Source organism: Mesoplodon bidens (genome assembly GCF_964165515.1).
Source record: "Mesoplodon bidens genome assembly, chromosome: 14".
Classification (NCBI taxonomy): domain Eukaryota; kingdom Metazoa; phylum Chordata; class Mammalia; order Artiodactyla; family Ziphiidae; genus Mesoplodon; species Mesoplodon bidens.
Genome location: NC_138170.1, coordinates 62,003,691 through 62,025,328, shown reverse-complemented (window position 1 = coordinate 62,025,328; position 21,638 = coordinate 62,003,691). Strand labels below are relative to the sequence as shown.

Here is a 21,638-nt window from a genome sequence, read left to right as displayed (position 1 = left end):
TGTACAGCAGGTTCTCATTAATTATCTTTTTTATACATATTAGTGTATATTATACATAGTATTTTGTATCTCTTAATCCTATAGCCCTATCTTGCCTCTCCTGCCCTTCCTTTCTCCACTGGAAACCAATAGTTTGTTCTCTGTATCTGTGAGTCTGTTTCTATTTTGTTATATACATTCATTTGTTTTATTTTTTAGATTACACATATAAGTAATGACATAGAGTACTTGTCTTTGTCTGACTTACTTCACTAAGCAGCATACTCTCTAGGTCCATCCACATTGGTGTAAAATTTCACTTTTTTATGGCTGAGTAATATTCCATTGTAATTATATATCACATCTTTTTTTATCCTTTCATCTGTTCATGGACACTTAGGTTGCTTACATATCTTTGCTATTGTATATAATGCTGCTATGAACATTGGCATGCACATATATTTTCAAATTAGTGTTTTTGTTTTTTTCGGATATATACCCAGGAGTGGAATTGCTGGGTCATATGGTAGTTCTATTTTTAGTTTTTGGAGAAACCTTCCTACTGTTTTCCATAGTGGCTGCATCAATTTACATTCCCACCAGCAGTGTATGAGGGTTTCCTTTTCTCCACATCCCTACCAGTGCTTGTTATTTGTGGTCTTTTTAAGGATAGTCATTCTGAAAGGTGTGAGGTGATATCTCATTGTGGTTTTGATTTGTATTTCCCTGATGATTAGTGATGTAGTATCTTTTCATATGCTTACTGGCCATTTGGATATCCTCCTTTGAGAACTGCGGTTGAGTTTTTAAAATCCATTTTCTATTTTTTTCTTTTATTGATTTGTAGGAATCCTTTATAATTCTGCACAGTAGTCCTTTGCAATATGCATGTACAGCAAATACCTTTACACATTCTGTGGCCTGCCATAAGAATTATAATGAGTTATAATAATCTTTTGATATGCATTGTCTTCTAGAAGCTTTAAAATTATACCTTTCATATTTAGGTCTGCAATTCATCTAGGATTGATCTTTTTTTGGGGTGTATAGTGTAAGGTAGGGAAGGATATATTTTTTTCATATGGATATCCAGTATACCTGGCTTCATTATTAAAGAGATTTTTATTTTTCCATCACACTAAAGGTGTTACTTTTTGTCATTAATTATGTGTTTGATCATATATTTGAGGGTCTACTCCTGGATCCTATTTCTGTTCCACTACTTTGTCTATAATTACACTAAGACACTCTGTCTTAATTATTAGAGCTTTATAATAATTATTGATTTTTGGTAGTATAAATCTTCCAGTTTTATTGTTTTTCTTTAAGATTGTCTTGGCTATTTTTGGCCCTTTTCCATATTCATTTTTAAATCAACTTGTCAGATTCTACACACAGTGAAAGTAAGAAACCTATTGAGATGTTTTGGAGATCACATTGAAACTGTAAATAAATGTGGGGAGAATTGACATGGTTATGACATTGAGTCTCTCAATTCATGAACATTATCCATTTAATTAGGTCTTCTTTAATTTCTTTTGATATTTTGTTGTTTTCTCTGCAGAGTTTCTGTATATCTCTTGTGAAATTGATACCTGTATACTTGCTATCTTTTAAGGCCAAAACATTTTAATGGCATTTGTTATAAATTTCATTTTGTATGTGTTTGCTGCTGTTTTCGGACTCCAATTTTTATCTTTCCAGCCCTATGAGATGTGTAACACTGCCTGAATTCTCATCTTCTTAGCAATGCTTTCTCTTGGATTTCTTTGCCTCTCAATTTCTGAAGCTTAGCTATTGGTGGGGAAGAATGGGTCTGATTGTTGAGCTTACTTCTCTGTGTTTGCCTTCTCAGAGCTTGGTCCTTCAAGTCCAGACTGCATTAATAGCTCTGAACTCCAGCTGTTTTCTCAATAGTCCAAGAACATATCAAATCTTTGTTCTAAAATGAGTAAAAACAGGCACAAGCAAATACTGAAATTAGTGAAATTAATGAAAAATTAAGATTAGTGAATTCATTGTAAACTCTGTGAAATTAAATATTAATTTATATTCATTTCTGTACCTACTCATAGTTGTTTTGCAGTCTCTGATAACTTTAATTACAGAGTATTTTAGGTATTAACTAAAGTCATTTTTCCCGTATATTGAGTCTAAAGAAAAGGAAACCTTCAAACGAAACAAAACAAACTTTGCCCAACTTCTCTTCTTAGCTACTGGTCCTTCTGTGGTTTTTCACCCTGTCCATTTGTGTCACTTATGAATTGATAAGTGCCTTGAGGGTAAAAAACAGCATAGAATTTAAGTCTCACCTAAATGATTTTTCCTTCTGTCAGGAATCTTGTCTTGGTACCTCTTCAATGATGTCAAACAGATTAAAAAAAAAATTTTATCCATATGTTCTACTTGTTCTCAGTGAGAAGTGGAATGTCTCCTGATCTTTATTTCTTATTTTGCTGTTCACTTGAGTTTTCTCTTTTTTTAGCCACTCAATTATGTTTTATTTGATCAGTTTTATTGTTTTTCTCAAAAAAATTAGTTCTAGATTTTTTAGTAATACTACTATTTTACTAATCCGTTGAATGCAGTGTTTTCCTTATTAATTTTTTTCTTTTGCTCTCCTTAGATTTATTATTTTTTGTTCAGTTTGTTTCATTTCTTGCATTAGATGTATATATATGCCTGTATGTTTTAAGTTATTTACAGTAATTCAATATGTATATTTAATTTACTTATAGGAAATTGCTATATATATATATAAACCTATAAATATTTCTCTAAGACTGAGATACAACTTATAGATATTAGTATGGTATATTCTTACAGCAATCTATAAAGATATACTGCAATTTCAGTTTTAATTTTCTCTTTGACATGTTGTTCAAAGAGTGGGGTTTTTTTTTCATTTTCAGATTGTATGAACTTTCTGTTTTTATTTTAATTTCTAACTTTATTGTATTATGGCCAGAGAATTTGGACTATTTCTGCTTTCTAGAATTCATTGAATTTTTCTGTGGCTTAATAGCTTCGTGAATTTTTCATGGATACTTGAAAGAAAGCATAGTCTCTGTATCTTCATTTTCTGCTTTTAGTATGCTTCTGTTTCTTCCTTGAATATTCACTAGTTTTTGTGAATATTGATACTGTCTTTTATAATATATATATATTTCTACTATTACAGTTTTATTGAGCATTGTAACCTTTACTATTTTAAAACTTTCTTCTTTTTTCATCGTATGTTATGTTTTTTGCCATTTATTCACTCAGTGTGATACTTAGATCATAGTTTCTGACTTGTTTTTATAGTAAGAAAGTAATTTATCAATTCATTTAAAAATTTTTTAAATTATTGTTTCAGGTTTGATTTACGTTTATAGTGTATATTTGGTTTTGCTTTGTGATCAGATACGGAAAATTTTTTCTTTCAATAAATGAATACAATTTTTAAAATTCTTACTGAAATAACAAATATGTTTCATCTTAGTTTGTCATATTTTATTTTACATTTTATATTTTTATAGCTTTTAAAAATATTTCATGGCTTGCTCTGCTTTTTCCACTTTATGATTGTGCTCCTTCTGGTAATTAGAAAAGTCTGTATTTTTTTGTGGTTGTCTCCCATAAAGCTATAATTTTATATGATAGTCTTAATTCTTTCTATAGACAATATTTAATAATTTTCTAATATGATTAATTATAAAATTAGTATGATTTTCTACTTTCCTGCCTCTTCTCCACCTCCTAATTTTAACTATATGATATTTCTTAATATTTACTTTTGGTTTTATCAGATAATCTTCTTCTATTATTGATTTTTCTGCTTTAACTATTTTTGACCTCCAACTGTTAAAAGTAAGTCAGCATCCTTACATTACCTGCCATCTTTATCTCACCTTCCTTCTTAACATTTTGCTTATATACTATTAAGAGCTGTAATATCCTTTTCTGTCAGCAAAACTCCACAGTTGTTTTAGTCTTAGACCTACAGTTACATAGATGTAACTCACTGATATTTCTTCTGCCACTCTCTCCTGTCATCTTTTTGTGGCCTCTAGAAAATTCATCCAGACAGCTTCATAGGAACAATATTCTTCATGTTCTTGCTGTTATTAATATATTATCAAACTTGATTTTTAGCCTTTTGAACACAGACTTGTGTTGAAATACTAATGAGGAAACATGAATGATGTGTTTGCTGGACACTTTTTCTTCTTTTGTTCTTTCCACTCTCTGCCTCTTGCTGTCTACCCGGTTACGGGGGCAGGGCTCTCAGAAGCTTTGTTTCTGCAAAGTGACTTTACGTCCCTTGGCAACAGGTGAATGATTTTGAGTAGGCGCCAGACCCAAGTTCAGTCAGTCAGAGTCCCATCTGTAGACATTTGGGGGAAAGAAGATGATAGAGATAGAGATAGAGATAGGGACAGGGACAGAGAGAGAGAGAGAGAGAGGGAGAGAGAGGGTCTTTCTCTGGGTGGCTGGACCTGTAAATAAGGCTGTTGATACCCGGTTTGTAGCTAGTAAATGGGAAAAGCAGAGATTAAAAAAAATAATAAATGGGGCAGTAGTACAGAGAGATGCAGAGCTAAGTGAGGAGGAAGACTTTCTAGGTTTCCTATAGATTCTAGTTTATGCTTCCAGTTTGTTCCTGAGACCTGCCTGCTTCTCTTGTTTCCATGAAACATCTTTATAACCTTATAATAAATTCACCTATTTTACTGAAATAGATTTATTTTATTTGCAACTATAATAAGCCGACTCATACCCTGAATGTAATCACAGATCACAGTCCACCCAGCTAAAAAGAGTAAGAAAAACTAGATTAGATTACTCTTTCTTATCCTGTAGAATATTTTCAACGTAGAGTCACCATGTGAATACAGACTCTTTATTAGCTAGCTCAGTTACCAGATTAGATCTGGTTTAAGTACCAGGAACTTATTGGCTGGTCACTATAATACAATAGTGCAAAATTAAAAGCAACTGAGAGGTTCAGTCATTTGTATTGGTAGTGGCTCATTAAGTCAGCCACATGAGCTGCAGACAGGTACATCTGGATTCACACAGCTTGCTACTCTTTCCCTTCAATTCTGCTGTGGTTATCTATGCTTGCAGCCCAGCCATTGGCTGATCTTAAAAGCAGTCTGATCAAAAAGCACACTTTGGGCTTCCCTGGTGGTGCAGTGTTTGAAAATCCACCTGCTGATGCAGGGAACACCGGTTCATACCCCGGTCTGGGAAGATCCCACATCCCGCGGAGCGGCTGGCCCGTGAGTCATGGCCGCTGGGCCTGTGCGTCCGGAGCCTGTGCTCCGCAACGGGAGAGGCCACAACAGTGAGAGGCCCGCGTACAGTAAAAAAAAAAAAAAAAAAGCACACTTCCCCAGATAGGGCTATTTCTATAGCCCTCACAGTCTATAATCCAAGGCATAGCAGCAGGGTTGAAGTATCCCAAGGTAACTGAATATTCTCTTGGTACTTTGAAGAGCAACCTGAACTTCTTAAGCTTCTCCAGAATTGTTGGGGACATGGTGGAGGTGGCTGAGGAAGGAGCTGTAGCCTTAGAAATCATCCCAGTCAGGCATCTTGGTAATGTGTAGGCCTGTTCAAAATACATACAAAAATGTAAAGCTTAATTAGTTTTTAGCTTAGAACTTGGTTGAAAACTTCATTTAGTCTTTTTATTTCTTTCCCATTATTGAGACAACAGATATTTTATTAAACAGAAAATAAAGGAAAATGAAACAAAGAAAAAAGTCACTGAGAGTTCTACCAACCAAAGAAAAACACTGTTAATTCTAGCACTTTGGTATTTTTTCTTTCTAGATTTTGTTTTTAACTTTTCAATATATTCTTTCATTTGCTTGGCATAATGTTGTATATTTACAATTCCGAATCTCTTTTTATTCATGAATTTTCTGTATTATTATAAACTCAATGTAAATATTTTCAGGGGCTTCATAATCTGTGAGATGGATATCACATAGTTAATTAACCATCGCTTTGGGACATTAATATTTCTAATTTTGGGATTTTTTAATGTTCCAGTAAATCTCTTCTGTATAAAATTTTTTGTATATGTAGAATTTTTTTGTACATTAAATCTTCAGACATTTCTGCTCTGATTTTGAATATTTTATCTCTGGCAGTACGTCAGTCTCTCACCTTGGCCCAGCTTCCCTTTACATTTGCAGGGACTAGACCTGGGTCTGTGAACCGAAGGGGGCCCACGGCAGGTCTGGGAACGCTGAACTTGAACTGCTCCTTTGAATGAATCTGAAATCTGGTTTGATCCCTTTGTTTTCACCTCACTGCATCCCAAAGATGAGAACTGGCTGAGAACGTGCCCAGATTTGGCTCTGCCAGCTGGCAAGACATCCCCAAATAATAAGAGATTATTAGAATCCTGCCCTTTTCCAGTGAGCTTTTATCCACATTCATCTTTGTGTTGTGCCAGTTAGGTACAGTGGTTTTCTTTGTATGCACCCTGGCAGCCCTAGCCACATAGATTTGGGAGGAAAATCTCACAGAATGTGAGATCCTTTTAGATAACAGGAGTTTTGTTAATTTTAACCCAAAGATACTTGTGATGGCAGTGGGGCTGTGAGTGTCAGCTGCAGGTAAGGGCTCAGCTGCTAGGCTGCCTGTGTGGAACTTTGCAGATACTCCATTTCCTTCATGGCTACACTCTTATTGAGGTCAGCAATTGATGTGAAACCAAAAAAGGGAATCAGAGACAGGGCTTCTAGAAGACATGACATCAGGAGTCCAGTCCTTGCTTTGGGTACCTTTATATGGCTCTGCTTAATTCCTTTTTGCAGAACTGGGGGTTGTGGTGGGCACTGCCCCTTCTCTGTTAGCAACCTGAACACTTCTAGTATTAGTAATTGAAGAGATATTGATGGATCTTGGGAAGGGGTTAACTTCTTTCCCTCTGGTTATTGTCATCAGTGGGCAGGGGGACATACTCAGGTGGTCAGGTGGTGTGTGGGAGCTGAAATTCCAGATAAGAAACAGTTGTCTTCATCTCAAATAGCACCTCTACCTCCATCTCTGGGCCTGGGATACTGGGTTATTTCTCTGCTATTGCTGAAAGAGAAATGCCAGTATATTCCCATGGTGTGTGTGTTTGTGTGTGTGTGTATAATTAGTGAACTATTGCAACATAATGTTAGCTGCTTTTTTTGCCAGAGGGAATCTTATAGTATTTTATAAAATACTAGAATTTTAGAGCCAGAAGACACCATAGATATCCATTAAACTATGGATTAATAGATTATTTTTATAATTTTTTTATAATTTAAAAAATTATAATTTTTTTCCACGATAATTTTTTTCTTTCATTTTTATTGAGATATAATTATCATAGAGCACTCTATAAGTTTAAGGTGTACAGCATAATGATTTGACTTATATATATCATGAAATGATTACTGCAAGTTTAGTCAATATCCATCATCTCATATAGATACAAAATTAAAGAAATAAAAAAAAATTTTTTTTCCCATGATGAGAGCTCTTAGGATTTACCCTCTTAACAATTTTTAGATATAGCATACAGCAGTGTTAATTATATTTATCATGTTGTATATTACATCCCTAGTACTTCTTTACTTTAGAGCCATAAGTTTGTACCTTTTGATTGCCTTTATCCAGTTCCCCTTCCCCCACCCCACTGACTCTGGTAGGTACAAATCTGATCTCTTTCTCTATGAGTTTGTTTGTTTGTTTTTGAAGTATAATTGACATACAATACCATGTTAATTCCTCAGGAAAGAGATGCAGAGCAGTTTCAGGGAATTTTCCAAAGCAGAAGAGGTATTGACTCAGCCCCGTCTACAACCTGGGTATTCTGGCCTCAGCCAAATGGTCTTTTCATTACACAAAGCCTATTTTTGTAGTAAGAGAAAATTTTTTTCTGTATTTTCTTTTTTAAAACAAAACTACTTTGCTGAGGCAGGAGAAAGAATAACACAAAAGATTCATTATTATTACTGTTACTATTTAGCATACTATTTTATACTTGTTATTTTACTTTTTTATTTTTTATTTTTTTGCGGTATGCGGGCCTCTCACTGTTGTGGCCTCTCCCGTTGCGGAACACAGGCTCCGGACGCTCAGGCTCCGGACGCTCAGGCTCATCGGCCATGGCTCATGGGCCTAGCCACTCGACGGCATGTGGGATCTTCCCGGACCAGGGCACGAACCCATGTCCCCTGCATTGGCTGGCGGATTCTGAACCACTGCGCCACCAGGGAAGCCCTATACTTGTTATTTTTAAAAAACACTTTACTGATGTATAATTAGCTTTCAGAAAGCTTTACATAATGAGTTTGGAGATGAGACTGTACCTGTGAAACCATCACCACAATCTATGCCATAAACATATCCATCACCTTCAAAAGTTTCCTCCCCTCTCTTTATTATTATTATTATTTTTGTAAGAACACTTGACAAAAGTTCTACACTCTTCAAAATTGTAAGTATACAATACAGTATTGTTAACTCTGGGCACTTTTAACTATAGCCTGTGTAGTAGATCTCTAAGACATTCATCTTGCATAACTAAAACTTTGTAACCTTTGACCTCCTGGCTTGCCCCTCCCCCTAGCCCTGGCAACCACCATTCTATTCTCTGCTTCTATGAGTATGGCTATTTTAGATCCCTTAGATAAGTGAGATCATGTAGTGTTTGTCCTTCTGTGTCTGACTTATTTCACTTAGCATAATGCCCTCCAGGTTCATCTATACTATTGCAAAGAGCATGATTTCTTTCATTGTTAGCCTTCTTTCTTGTGTGTATGCACATTTTCTCTGTCCATTTATCTGTCAGTGGACATTCGCTTTGCCTCCGTGTCTTGGCTATTCTGAATAATGCTGCAAACTAACATGGGAATGCAGATATCTCTTCAAGATCTTGATTTCAATTCCTTTGAATATATACCTAGAAATGAGATCTCTGGATCATATGGTAGTTCTCTTTTTAATTTTTTTGAAGAACCTCCATACTATTTTCTATAGTGACTGCACCAATTTACATTCTCAACACCAGTATATGAGAGTCCCTTTTTCTTCATATTTTCACCAACACTTACCTTTCGTTTTGTTTTGTTGACAATACCCATCTTAACAATTGTGAGGTGGTACCTCATTATGGGTTTGAGTTGCATTTCCCTGTGATTAGTGATAATGAATGCTGATGAGCACCTTTTCATATACCTGTTGGCCATCTGTATGTCTTCTTTGGAGACATGTCTGTTCAGCTCCTTTGCCCTTTTTTAGATTCGTTTAATTAATTAATTAATTAATTTTTTTGCTATTGAATTGTAAGAGTTCCTTGCAAATTTTGGATAATAATCCTTTATTAGACACGTGACTTGTGAATATTTTCTACCATTCCGTTGGTTACCTATTAATTTGTTGATTGTTTCCTTTGCTGTTCAGAAGCTTTTCACTTTGGTGTAATCCCCCTTGTCTATTTTTGCTTTTGTTGCTTGTGCTTTTGATGTTATATCCAAGAATTCATTGCCAAGCTGATGTCAAGAAGCTTTTTCCCTATGTTTTCTTTCAGGAGTTTTATGGTTTCAAGGCTTATGTTTAAGTCTTTAATCCATTTTGAGGTAGTTGTTAATAGAGTTATCAGTGGAAAAACAATATATATAACATGATAACTATGTCTTTGTTGAATGGATATATTGAGAATCTCTGCTTTGCATATATCATGTCTATTTATTTTGTTGAATGAAAAGATGGATACAAAGCAGGACTACAAAAGACTTGATGCATCCTCCTGAAAACAAGTAAATTATAATGTTTTATCCTTCTTAAGGTTTTTTATTCTTAATTTTCTATCATGTAATATTTTTCTTACTTGTTTATTTTCCTTTCACTTATGTGGGGGTTGAAGAGTGATGAAAATGTTTCACATCCCTTTGGACTCCTTCTTTTCCAGAGTTCTGCCAAATGGCCATTAATGAATTAAGTGTAGAGCAGGAGTCAAGAGACTTGAGCTGTCTCTCTTGAGTTTGGGCAGGTAATTTCGTCTGTCTGGGGACTTTCTACCCCTTAGGTATAAAATAAGTAATTGTACTAAGGATGCATGTAGTTCCTCATAACTCAGAAATTCTGTGTCTTTAGCTTTATAATGAATATATATTTCTATGAGAGCTTGGTACAGGGCACTTTGCCTGGGCTTTTTTTTTTTTTTTGCGGTACGTGCGCCTCTCACCGTTGTGGCCTCTCCCGTTGCGAAGCACAGGCTCCGGACGCACAGGCTCAGCGGCCATGGCTCACGGGCCCAGCCGCTCCGCGGCATGCAGGATCTTCCTGGACGGGGGCATGAACCCGTGTCCCCTGCATCAGCAGGAGATCTCTCAACCACTGCGCCACCAGGGAAGCCCTGCCTGGGCTTTATAAACAGTTGTCTGATCAAACTTCTGTCATAAATGAATGATGGGAATCAATGAGCATTTATTTAATGAGCGGTTTATCCTCCTCTACTTCTCCCATCTTCTCAAAATGTACAGGTATATTTAAATGGGTGCACAGGAATCAGAAGAATTCAATATAGTGTTTTGTTTGTTGATTAGAAACAGAATAGTCTAGAGCCTGACAGACTTGTGTTTGAGTCCAAATTCTTCTCCTCATTCATGTGAATTAGTTAATTCCTTTGAGGTTTAGTTTCCTTGTCTGTAAAAACAGAGATGATTATATCCCTTCATTGGATCATTAAGAAAATTAAATGATATAGTGTGTAAAGTGCCTGGCATATAGTGAGTATCAGTAAATCTCTCTTGATTTTCTGCTCTTTGAATTTTAGATTTTCCCTTGAGTAATTACAGAAATCATGCTACACACAGGTGGCAGTTGCTGGCCATCTCTGGTGTGCCTTAGCTTGGAGGTGCATTCCTCTGATTTCTGCCTCCATTTCACATGTCCTTCTTTCCCGTGTGTCTGTGTCCTGATTTCCCTCTCATTATAAGGGTCAGAGTCACTGAATGAGGGCCTGCCCTAGTCCAGTTTGACCTCATCCTAGCTTGATTACATCTGCAAAGGCCCTATTTCCAAATAAGATCACATTCACAGGTACTGGGTTTTACTTCTTCCTTTCCAATCTGCATTCATTTTGTTTCTTTTTCTTGCCTTATGATAGTAAATAGAACCTTAAGTACAATGTATTAGAGAAGTGCTGAGAGTGGTCATTCTTGTATTTTTCCTGATATTTGGAAAGAGTCTATTTTATCCCTATTAAGTATATTAGCTCTGAGTTTTTTTTTTTTTTTTTTTTTTTTCTGCGGTACGCGGGCCTCTCACCATTGTGGCCTCTCCCGTTGCGGGGCACAGGCTCTGGACGCGCAGGCTCAGCGGCCATGGCTCACGGGCCCAGCTGCTCTGCGGCATGTGGGATCTTCCCGGACCGGGGCACAAACCCATGTCCCCTGCATCGGCAGGCGGACTCTCAACCACTGCGCCACCAGGGAAGCCCTAGCTCTGAGTTTTTGATAGATGCCCTTTATTTGGATTCAGGAAGTCACCTTCTATTGCAATTTGGCTGAGAGTTTTTTTTTTTTTAATCAGGAATGGGTTTTGTATTTTAGGAAATCCTTTTTCTTCATCTATTAAGATAATCATGTATTTTTTGGTTAAAATAATGAATTATATTGATTCTTAAAAATTTTTTATATTGATTCATATTTTGATTGTCAAACTAACCTTTCATCCCTGGGATAAATCCCATTTGGTAATGATATATTATCCTTTCTGTATATTGTTGTATGTTATTAAATTTTTATTTATTATGGAATATTTGCACTAATATTCATGAGGGATATTGGTCATTAGTTTTCTTTTCTTGTAATGACTTTGTTATGTTTTGGTATCAGACTAACAGTGGCCTCATAGAATGAGGTGGAATGGATTCCCTCTTCTTCAAGTTTATGGAAAGGTGTTTATAGAATTGATATTATTTCTTCCTTAAAAATTTGGTAGAAATAACCAATGAAGTCATCTGGGCTTGGAGTTTATTTTGTTGAAAGGTATTAGCTACAAATTTGGTTTCTTTAATAGGTATAGGAGTACTCAGAATATCTGTTTCTTCTTGTGTGAGATTTAGTAGTTTGTGTGTTTCAAGGCATAAAGTTTTTCATATTTCCTTATTCTTTAATATCTGTAGAATCTATAGTGTTGTTACTTCTTTCATTCAATGCTGTTAATTTATCTTTATTTTGCCCCAGTTTGTTTGACTAGAGGTTTACCAATTTAATCTCGAAGAAACAGTTTTTGGTTCAATTTCATTTTTCTATTTTTTCCCTTTTTTTCTATTTCATTAATTTTTACTTTGATATTTATTATTCCTTTCTTTGTAGTTACTTTGAGTTTAACTAATTTGAGTTCTTGTTTTTCTCGATGCTTAAGGTGGAACTTTAAGTCATTGATTTGACTCCATTCCATCTTTCCTAAAATAGGTGTTTAGTTCCATGAATTTCCTACTAATCAATGTACCACAAATTTTGAGATGTTGATACATTGTGTTTTCATTTTGATCCAGTTTAAAATACTTTCTAATATCCTCTGATTTCTGTTTTGATTCACAGGATATTCAGAAATGTGTTTTTTAGTTTCCAACTAGCTTGGGATTTTCTTAAGCTCTTTATTTATCTTTATCAATCTATTATTGATTTCTAATGTAATTACATTATGATTAAAACAACATACTTTTTATGACTTGGATCCTATTCCAGTTATTGAGACTTATTTTGTGGCCCAGAATATCATTTGTATAGGTAAAAGTTCAGTGTGCACTTGAATGTGTATCCTACTGTTGTTTGGTGAAGTATTCAGTAAATGTTAATTAGTTAGGTCAAGTTGGCTAATGGTGTTATTCAAATCTTTAAAATCTTCCCTTATTTTGTGTCTATTTGTTCTATAAATTATTGGAAGAGGGGTTGAAATACCCATCTGCAGTTGTGGGATTTTCTGTTTCTCCTGGAAGTTCAATCAGTTTTTGCTTCATATATTTTGAAGCTCTGTTTTTAGGTGCATAAATATTTAGGAATGTTATATCTATTGATTAATACTCACTTACAATTATGAAATGGGCTTCTTTATCCCTACTAGTAATTTTTGCTTTTAAATATACTTTGATATTAATGCCAACACTCCAACTTTCTTGGATTAATGTTAATATGGTATATGTTTGTTCATATTTTTACTTTTAACCTATTTGTTTCTTTATATTTAGTGCATTTTCTTGTAGCAGTATATAGTTGTGTCTTTAAAAAAATCTATAATTATTGATATGTTTTGGTTTAAATTGATCATCTTGCTATTTGCTTTCTGTTTGTCTCATCCATTTTTATATACCTTATTTCCCCAATTATCTTCTTTTTGTTGGATTAACTTAATATATTTATGATTCTGTTTTACCTATATTGTTGACTTAACTAGATAGAGCTCTTTATTATAGTATTTGCTAGGTTTTATATTATATATCTTTAACATCACATTCTAACTTCACGTAAAATTATACCACTTCATGAACATTTTATGAACTTTTCAATGGTATACATCTTTTTCTCCCTGTCCAACTTCTGTGGTTATCCTCCCTGTCCAATTTTACAACTGTTATAAACCATGTTTATTCTTTTTTAAAAATTTATTTTATTTTTGGCTGTGTTTGGTCTTCGTTGCTGTGCACGGGCTTTCTCTAGTTGTGTCGAGCAGGGGCTACTCTTTGTTGTGGTACGTGGGTTTCTCATTATGGTGGTTTCTTTTGTTGTGGCACTCGGGCTTAGTAGTTGTGGCTCATAGGCTCAGTAGTTGTGGCTCATGGGCTTAGTTGCTCCGCGGCATGTGGGATCTTCCCGGACTAGGGCTCGAACCCATGTCCCCTGCATTGGCAGGCAGATTCTTAACCACTGCACCACCAGGGAAACCCCAACCATGTTTAATCTTACTATTATTTTTGTTTAAACAATTAATTGTCTTTTAAAATATATTTAAAATAATAAGAATAATATATTTTCCCATTTTATTGCCATTTTTAGTGCTCTTTATTCCTTGTGTAGATCTTTATTTCCATTTGGTATCATTTTCTTTCTGCCTGAAGGACTTTTTTAAAAAACATTTATTGTAGTAATGATCTGCTGGTGACGAATTCTTTCAGTTTTCTGCATAAGTCTTTATTTCATCTTCTTTTTTGAAAGAAATTTTCACTAGGTATAGAGTTTTAGATTGACAGATATTGTTTCACTAAGTTTTTGCTTGCATTTTTTCCAGACAAGAAATCAGCTGTCATTCTTATCTTTTGTCTCTTTGGATGTAATACAACTTTTTTTCCCTCTGACTAATATTTTTTATTTATCACTGATTTTGAGCAGTTTAATTATGACATATCTTGGCATATTTTCTTCAGTTTCTTGTGCTTGGGGTTCCTAAAATTCTTGGCTCTATGGGTTTATAGTTTTCAGCAAATTTTAAAGAATTGTAGCCATTATTTTTTTCAAGTATTTTTTTCCACCACCTCCATCATCCCCCAAACCCAGAGACTCCACTTATACATATATTAGGGCTGCTTGATTTTGTCCTACTCTTCATGGAGGCATTGTTCATTGAAAAAGCTTCCCTTTAGTTCATTTTGGGTAGTTTTATTGCTACATATTTAATTTCATTAATCTTTTTTTCTTCAATGTCTAACCTGCTCTTAATCTTATCCAGTCTGTTTTCATTTCACATGTTACATTTTCATCTTTAAAGGTTTGATTTGGATCTCTTTCTCTCTCTCTTTCTCCTCTCTACTTAAATCTCTGAATGTATGATATATAGCTGTAATAACTGTTTTAATGTCCTTGTTTTCTAATTTCAACATATGCATCAATTTTGAGTCACCTTTGATTTATTACATTTAAAATTTTATTTTCCTTGTTTTTTTGGTCTGGTAATTTGTTACTGGATTCCATCTGTTGTAAATACTACATTGTTTGGTGTTTTTAGAAATAAAGTTTTTTTAATTTAGAAAATACTTTTTTATTACTATAAATATTCTTGTATTTTGTTCTGGAATACATTTAAGTTATTTAGAAGGGTTTGGTTTCTTCAGCTCTTGGATTTACTTACAATTTGTTAGGTGTAACTGTAGCAGTGCTCAGTCTAAGGAGAATTACTCCACTAATAATACAAGACCGCTCTTTGTAGTCTATCCAAAACTCAGTGAATTATGAGGGTTTTCATTTTGGCTGGTGGGAACAGACACTATACCTGGCCTTGTGTGAGTGTTGAGCATTATCACCTCTAATCCTTTTGTGTGACTCTGCTCAGCTTCAGGAATTTTCCTCACATACACTTGCTGATTATTACTCAGCTGAACACTGAGGGGTCCCTTTGCAAGCTTAGGAATTCTTTCTCTGTATATCCTTCTTCTCTTTGGTGTACTGTCCTAAGAACCTTCTTCACAGATTTTACCTCTTTCTCCTCAAGTTACAAGGTACACTCTGCTCTGCTTAGATTCCCTCTACCTGCACCATGATTTGAAACTTGCTTAAGGAAGTAAACTAGAGCAACTATAGATATCACCTTACTTGTTTTCTGTCTTTCAATGATCACTGTCCTTTATTGCCTGATATCCCATGTCATGAAAACAATTTAAAAAATATTTTGTCATTTTTTTGTTGTTTCAGGCTGGTGTGTACATCTGGCCAGAAGCAGAAATTTTCAGTTGTCTTGAAATCTTAGTTAAATACCATATGGATTTTTTTTTTCAACTTCTCTATGCTTATATCAAATCTCCCAAATAAGACAGTGAACTCCTCTAGGACAGGGGATTCATCTTAAACTTGGGCATGTTCCGTGTAACATTGTGTAGTTTGCTGTAAGTTTTAAAAGTTACTGGTACAAGGGTAATGACTGCATAGGAATTATTTGCAATATTCCTTGTCTATCACACGATATTTAATAATGTCGTCTTGAGTTTATTGTTATCTGTGCTCCTCTGAAGGAAGAGGAGGGCTGAGTCAGTCTGGCTTTGAGTGAAAGTAGGAGTTACAGGGCTTGAGACCCTGGGTTGTAAACAAAATTTACAACTGGGTAGAAAAGTTAAAGACCAAATGTTGAGTGAAAGTCAGGAAAAGGAAATACAGAGGAACCCAGTGTGTGGGATTCCAGTGAGGAGCCAAGACTATGGAATCTGGGAACAAGGATAAAGGGGGAAAAAAGCAGTCCTGCAAATATCCTGAGGTATGTGCTGGATGATATCCATTTGAATATTTTTAAAAAATCACCTGGCATAGAAATGGTAAAAAGGTGAGTGAATCTGGCATAAAGAGACAGAAGTTTTATGGAAAACTCACTTGATGCACATTAACTCTAACCGGCTCTTCTCCCAATTCTGTTAGTGTGGCTCTAATCGCTACATTAGCTCTATAAACCCCACCATCCTGCTTATTTGGAGAGGTTTCCTGGCTTTGTTGCTTTATAACTAAGATATTTGTAAACATAATAAACACTCCCACAGAACACCCGTCTCAAAATTGGTTCACTTTCTTCATAAAGGAGCCAGAAATTCTGGTATGATCACAATAAAAAGATCATGCTGTTTGTTATGCTAAGGGCATTTCATTACCTTAGCAAGTGTTTTAAATGAGTAATAAGTTTAAAACCCAAACAGAGTATTATAAGGTAATATCGCAAAACATTTCAGAATTATTTGCTCTTTGTTCAGATACTATAGCTTCTAGGTAGAGCAGTGTCTGATAGGCCTTACTCAATATAACCATAAATTTCTGTGGTTTCTACCCACCCATCAGATTCCATAAAAGCCAGATAAAAATTCCTGAAGATCATTTAAAATAATAATAGAGCTATGTCCTGGCACTGTGATGAAGGCCATGCAATATATTATCACATTTAATACTTGCAATAATGCTATGAAGTTGGTATTATTATTATTTCCATTTACTAGAGGAAAATCCAGTATAGAGAGTTTAAGTAACTTGTCCTAAGTTGCTGGTTTTCAGGAAGATCAACATCAGATCTGTTTGATTTCAAATTTCTTAATCACTGTTCTGCATGATTTTCTCTCATTCTCTCTTTTGTCTCTTTTTTGGAGGGAAGGACTGAGCTACAAATTCAGCAGGCTTTACATAATACCAATTTATCATTATTTCACTTAGTCAAAATGTGTTATAGACTTAATGTTTTTGTCCCCCCAAATACATTTGTTGAAACCTAATCCCTAGTGTGATGGTACTTGGAAATGAGGCTTTGGGGAGGTGATTAGGTCATGAGCATAGAGCCCTCATGAATGGAATTCATGCCCTTATGAAAGAGACCCTCATCAACCATGCGAGGACATAGTGAGAAGATGGTTGTCTATGAACCAAGAAGTGGGCTCCCATTAGACACCAAAACTGCTCCCACCCTGATCGTCTCCCCAGTTTCTCAGAGCTATGAGAAATGTCTGTTGTTTAGGCCACCTAGGCTATGTTATTTTATATTTTATTATCAGCTCAAATAGATCCAAGGCCATTCTAGAATATGTTCTTAGAATTCATCAAAAGGCCCTGACTTTGTAATTAAAGGGTTTGCTTGAATTAAGAGTCTCTCTTCCACTCTCTGTTACTACCTTAAAAATGTATTTCAGGATAAAATGGCACTGTCTACCCATAAAAATTCATAAAACACAATAGGTTTTCTATATTTTTGCTACTGTAAAATTCAGATTAACTTTCCTTTTACTGGAACTCAATGCAAACCAAATATGAATGGTTTATTGGGAGGGAGAGAATTTATCTGGAGGTTGTGGGCATTCCCTCACAATGACTGATAGGGGGCAGCAGAGGGCTTTCCAAGTGAGCATGGCTGAGGCCAGTTGAGAAAAGCTTTCCTTGGGTGTGTTGGGAGTGGGAATAGAGAGAAGAGTGAGCAGTGGTGGAAAGGGTTATCAGAAATCATGAAAGGAAGGAGAAAAAGGAATCAAGTCATGGATGTAGCTAGGCCAGGTAGGAGAGAGTCAGAGAAATTGCCAATTAGAGTTGAAGATAACAACCAGTTAAATAGACAAAACCCCATCTGCAGGGCTTTCTGTCTAGTCCTATCCAGCTTCAAGCTATGAAGAAATATAATTACAGATTTAAAAAATCTTAGGTGGGGGCCTCCCTGGTGGTGCAGTGTTTGAGAGTCTGCCTGCCGATGCAGGGGATACGGGTTCGTGCCCCGGTCCGGGAGGGTCCCATACGCCACGGAGCGGCTGGGCCCGTGGGTCATGGCCGCTGAGCCTGCGCGTCCGGAGCCTGTGCTCCGCAACGGGAGAGGCCACAATGGTGAGAGGCCTGCGTACCGCAAAAAAAAAAAAAAAAAAAAAAAAAATCTTAGGTGGTACCAGTCACAATCTTATATACTTTATATTTGATATTATATTTGTTGGTTATTTTTATTACATTTATTATATTTGTTACATTTATATTTAATATTTAATTCTCATGAAAATCTCATAAATTCTTTTTTTTATTTGAAATACAACTTTATTCTGATTCTAAATGAAAAGGAATGGGAATGACAGTAAAAAACAAGATTCTACCACTGAATATAGTGATGTGACTGTAACAGTCTTATATTTGAAACCCAAGGAGGAAACAACTGTGTTGCAAAACAGCTAAATATGCAGGTCCAAAAAATGAAGGTTTTTTTTAACTGCCACATTCACTCCGAAGCCCATTCATCTCCTTTAGCATCCCAAAGATTAAGCACATGTTCTGCTTAGCTATATAATAAAGTGGCAAACACGCTGCACCACTGACATCACAGGACAGTTACCTGTAAGACTAGACTTCTGACTCTGGGCTCCAGCTTCACTTTCTCACATGTCATCATCTTCATCTGGGAGAGCAGTTGTCTGAGCAGCCTCTAGATCATGCTTATACCTCACTGCCAAGGCTGGGTCCATGACCACCTCTGGCGGGTTCATCGCATGGTGATGAACTCCAAGTTAGGGTCTCTGATCAGTTTTCTAGCAAGCCAGAGGAAGGGCTTTTCAAAGTTGTAGTTACTTTTGGCAGAAATGTCATAGTACTGAAGATTCTTCTTCCGGTGGAAGACAATTGACTTTGCCTTAACCTTTCTGTCCTTAATATCCACTTTGTTGCCATACAACATGATGGGGGTGTTTTCACACACTCGTACCAGATCTTTATGCCAGTTAGGCACGTTCTTGTAAGTAACTCTCGATGTTACATCAAACATTATAATGGCACACTGAGCTTGGATATAATAGCCATCTCTCAGTCCACCAAATTTCTTCTGACCAGCTGTATCCCATACATTGAACTTATTACATCCTTTGTTGGTATGGAACACAGAGGGATGGACCTCAACACTCAAGGTAGCTATATACTTCTCAGATTCACTAGTCAGATGATGTTTCACAAATGTATCAGCAGTTTTTCCAGTACCACCATCACCACCCAATACAAGTTTGAACTGAACTTGGGGTTCTTCTTGGGCAGCCATCGTGATGTTACTTCCAGAAGCATCTCTGTGCCCTTCTGACTGAGCTCATAAATTCTTACAAAAATCTTATAGTGGGGATTATCCAAATATTACAAAAAAAGAAACTAAGCAAGTGCAGAAAATTTGGGGTTAGATCTTAAGGCTAACCTAATCTCAGATCATAGGCTTTCTCCCTTAAATTCTCAACAAAGTGACAGTTTTCTTCCAGTAAAAGATTATTTCTGCACCCAGGAAATTTGAAGAAAATCAATGCAGCAGTATTTTTAAAATTCCAAGTTCCCTTTATAAATCTATTTTTTGTCTAAGCAATATTCTTTATTTTTTTAATTTTTATTTTAACATCTTTATAAGCAATATTCTTTAGAACGCACTTATTGGAATGAAAATCTTTTCTTGGAGATTTGTAGTTCTTTGGGATACCAATCAAATAATTTAATTATCAAATTATCTGAAGGTAATAAGAGAATAGGAGGTATTAGACTAGGGAGTCCCTCAGTTGCAGAGGTGTATGTGACCTTGAGGGCTTCAGTTACTTATAGAATTGACACTTCCTCTGAGAAGCTGTTATATTACCACATAAGCTTGATTTATGCTAAATTTAGATAAAAAAATGAAGCAGCCATTATATGTGCTCAGATTATTATGAGGCTGCAATAATTTATATACATTGGTTGGTATTTAAAAATTCTAACATGATTTAGAAATTAATATTTAGAAGTTTGTTTTCCAGCATAATTCTAGAGGAGGGGCCAGAACTGTGGAACCGGTATTCTCTCATGATTTGTTTAAAATAGTGAAATCAGCAAAATTCTACAAGAGCAAAAGAAAAAGGTGATCCTAGCATTGGTATAACAGAATGCCCTTCAGGATGCTCTACCTCGTCTCAAAATAGCCTGCAAAAAAATGAAAAATACATAAATAAAAGGATATATAGGGCAACCAATAACAGAATATTGTTTTCTCTTATATTGCGTAGATGTGTCCATTTTATGCGTATATTGTAGAATTATGCCTAGGCTAGTAGGCATAGTTACATACCTATGAAATTAAGGCTATGTAAAATTATTGGATAGAATCTTTAAACTTTGAGACTCTAAGATGGTCTTCATGATTCCTGCTTGCTGATATCCATGCCTTTGTCCATTCCCCTGCTCTGAGTATGGATGGACTTATGACTTGCTTCTAACCAATAGGATATGGCAAAAGGAATGGACTGTGACTTGCATGATTATGCTACATTATTTAAGAATCTGTTTTGCTAGAGAATTTCCTTATTAACTTGATGAAATAAGTAGCCATATTGGGAATGTCCATGTGGCAAGGAACTTACGTAAGCTCCAAAGGCTATCAAGGAGCTTGACCTCAGTGCTACAGCTGCAAGAAAATAAATTCTGCCAACAACCTGAGTGAGTCTGGAAGTGGATTCTTCTTCAGTGAAGCCTAGATGAGAAAACAGTCCTGCTGACACTTTGATTGCTGCCTCAGAAGAACCTAAGAAGAGGACCCAGCTAAGCCATGCCTAGACTCCTAGCCCCCAAAAACTGAGATAATAAATATGTGTTTTTTTAGGCTGCCAAGTTTGTAGTAATTTGTTATTCAATGGCATATCTAATATATACTCCATCTAGCTAATATTAGCCTTACCTCTAATTACTCTCTCATATCACTTTGTTTAAATCTTTAAAAAAATTCACATAATAGTTGTTTACTTTTAATTAATTGTCTATCTCCCTTCTCCTAAATCTCTTACTGATTTTGTAACCTCTGACAAGTCACTTGAATTCCCTGAAGCTCAGTTTCTCCATCTATAAACTGAGTTTAATCATACCTATGTCCCCAAGGTTGTGAGGGTTAACTAGGCTTGTGTTTGAAAGAAGCCCTGTATGATGTTTTAACTCCTGTCTTTTCAGACTCTTTCTAGATAGCATTAACTTTAATCATGACTCATTCTGTATGCCCTAGATTTTGATGCATATCAGGCCCTAAAATCTTGGCTTACTCCTTGGATTCTTGTCTTCTGGTCTATCTGGCTCTCTGAGTGGGCAACAATGCTTGTTTATCTCTTACTGCTTTGTTGCAGCTCATAAGCTGAGCTTATTACACAAGAAGGGTGGTGGTGGCCAACAGTCTACAACAAATGAGAATTTCAAAGCTGGTTTTTT

At 35.6% G+C, this 21,638-nt stretch overlaps 1 protein-coding gene across 1 annotated transcript; it reads right to left on the bottom strand.

The window, feature by feature from the left end:
• Window positions 1-18,930: 18,930 nt before the first annotated feature.
• Window positions 18,931-19,476, bottom strand: LOC308627855 (GTP-binding nuclear protein Ran-like; the record flags this gene model as incomplete). Its single annotated transcript, XM_081254307.1, has 1 exon — window positions 18,931-19,476. The coding sequence occupies one exon, from the start codon at window positions 19,474-19,476 to the stop codon at window positions 18,931-18,933; it is 546 nt and encodes a 181-aa protein (XP_081110433.1).
• Window positions 19,477-21,638: the final 2,162 nt, after the last annotated feature.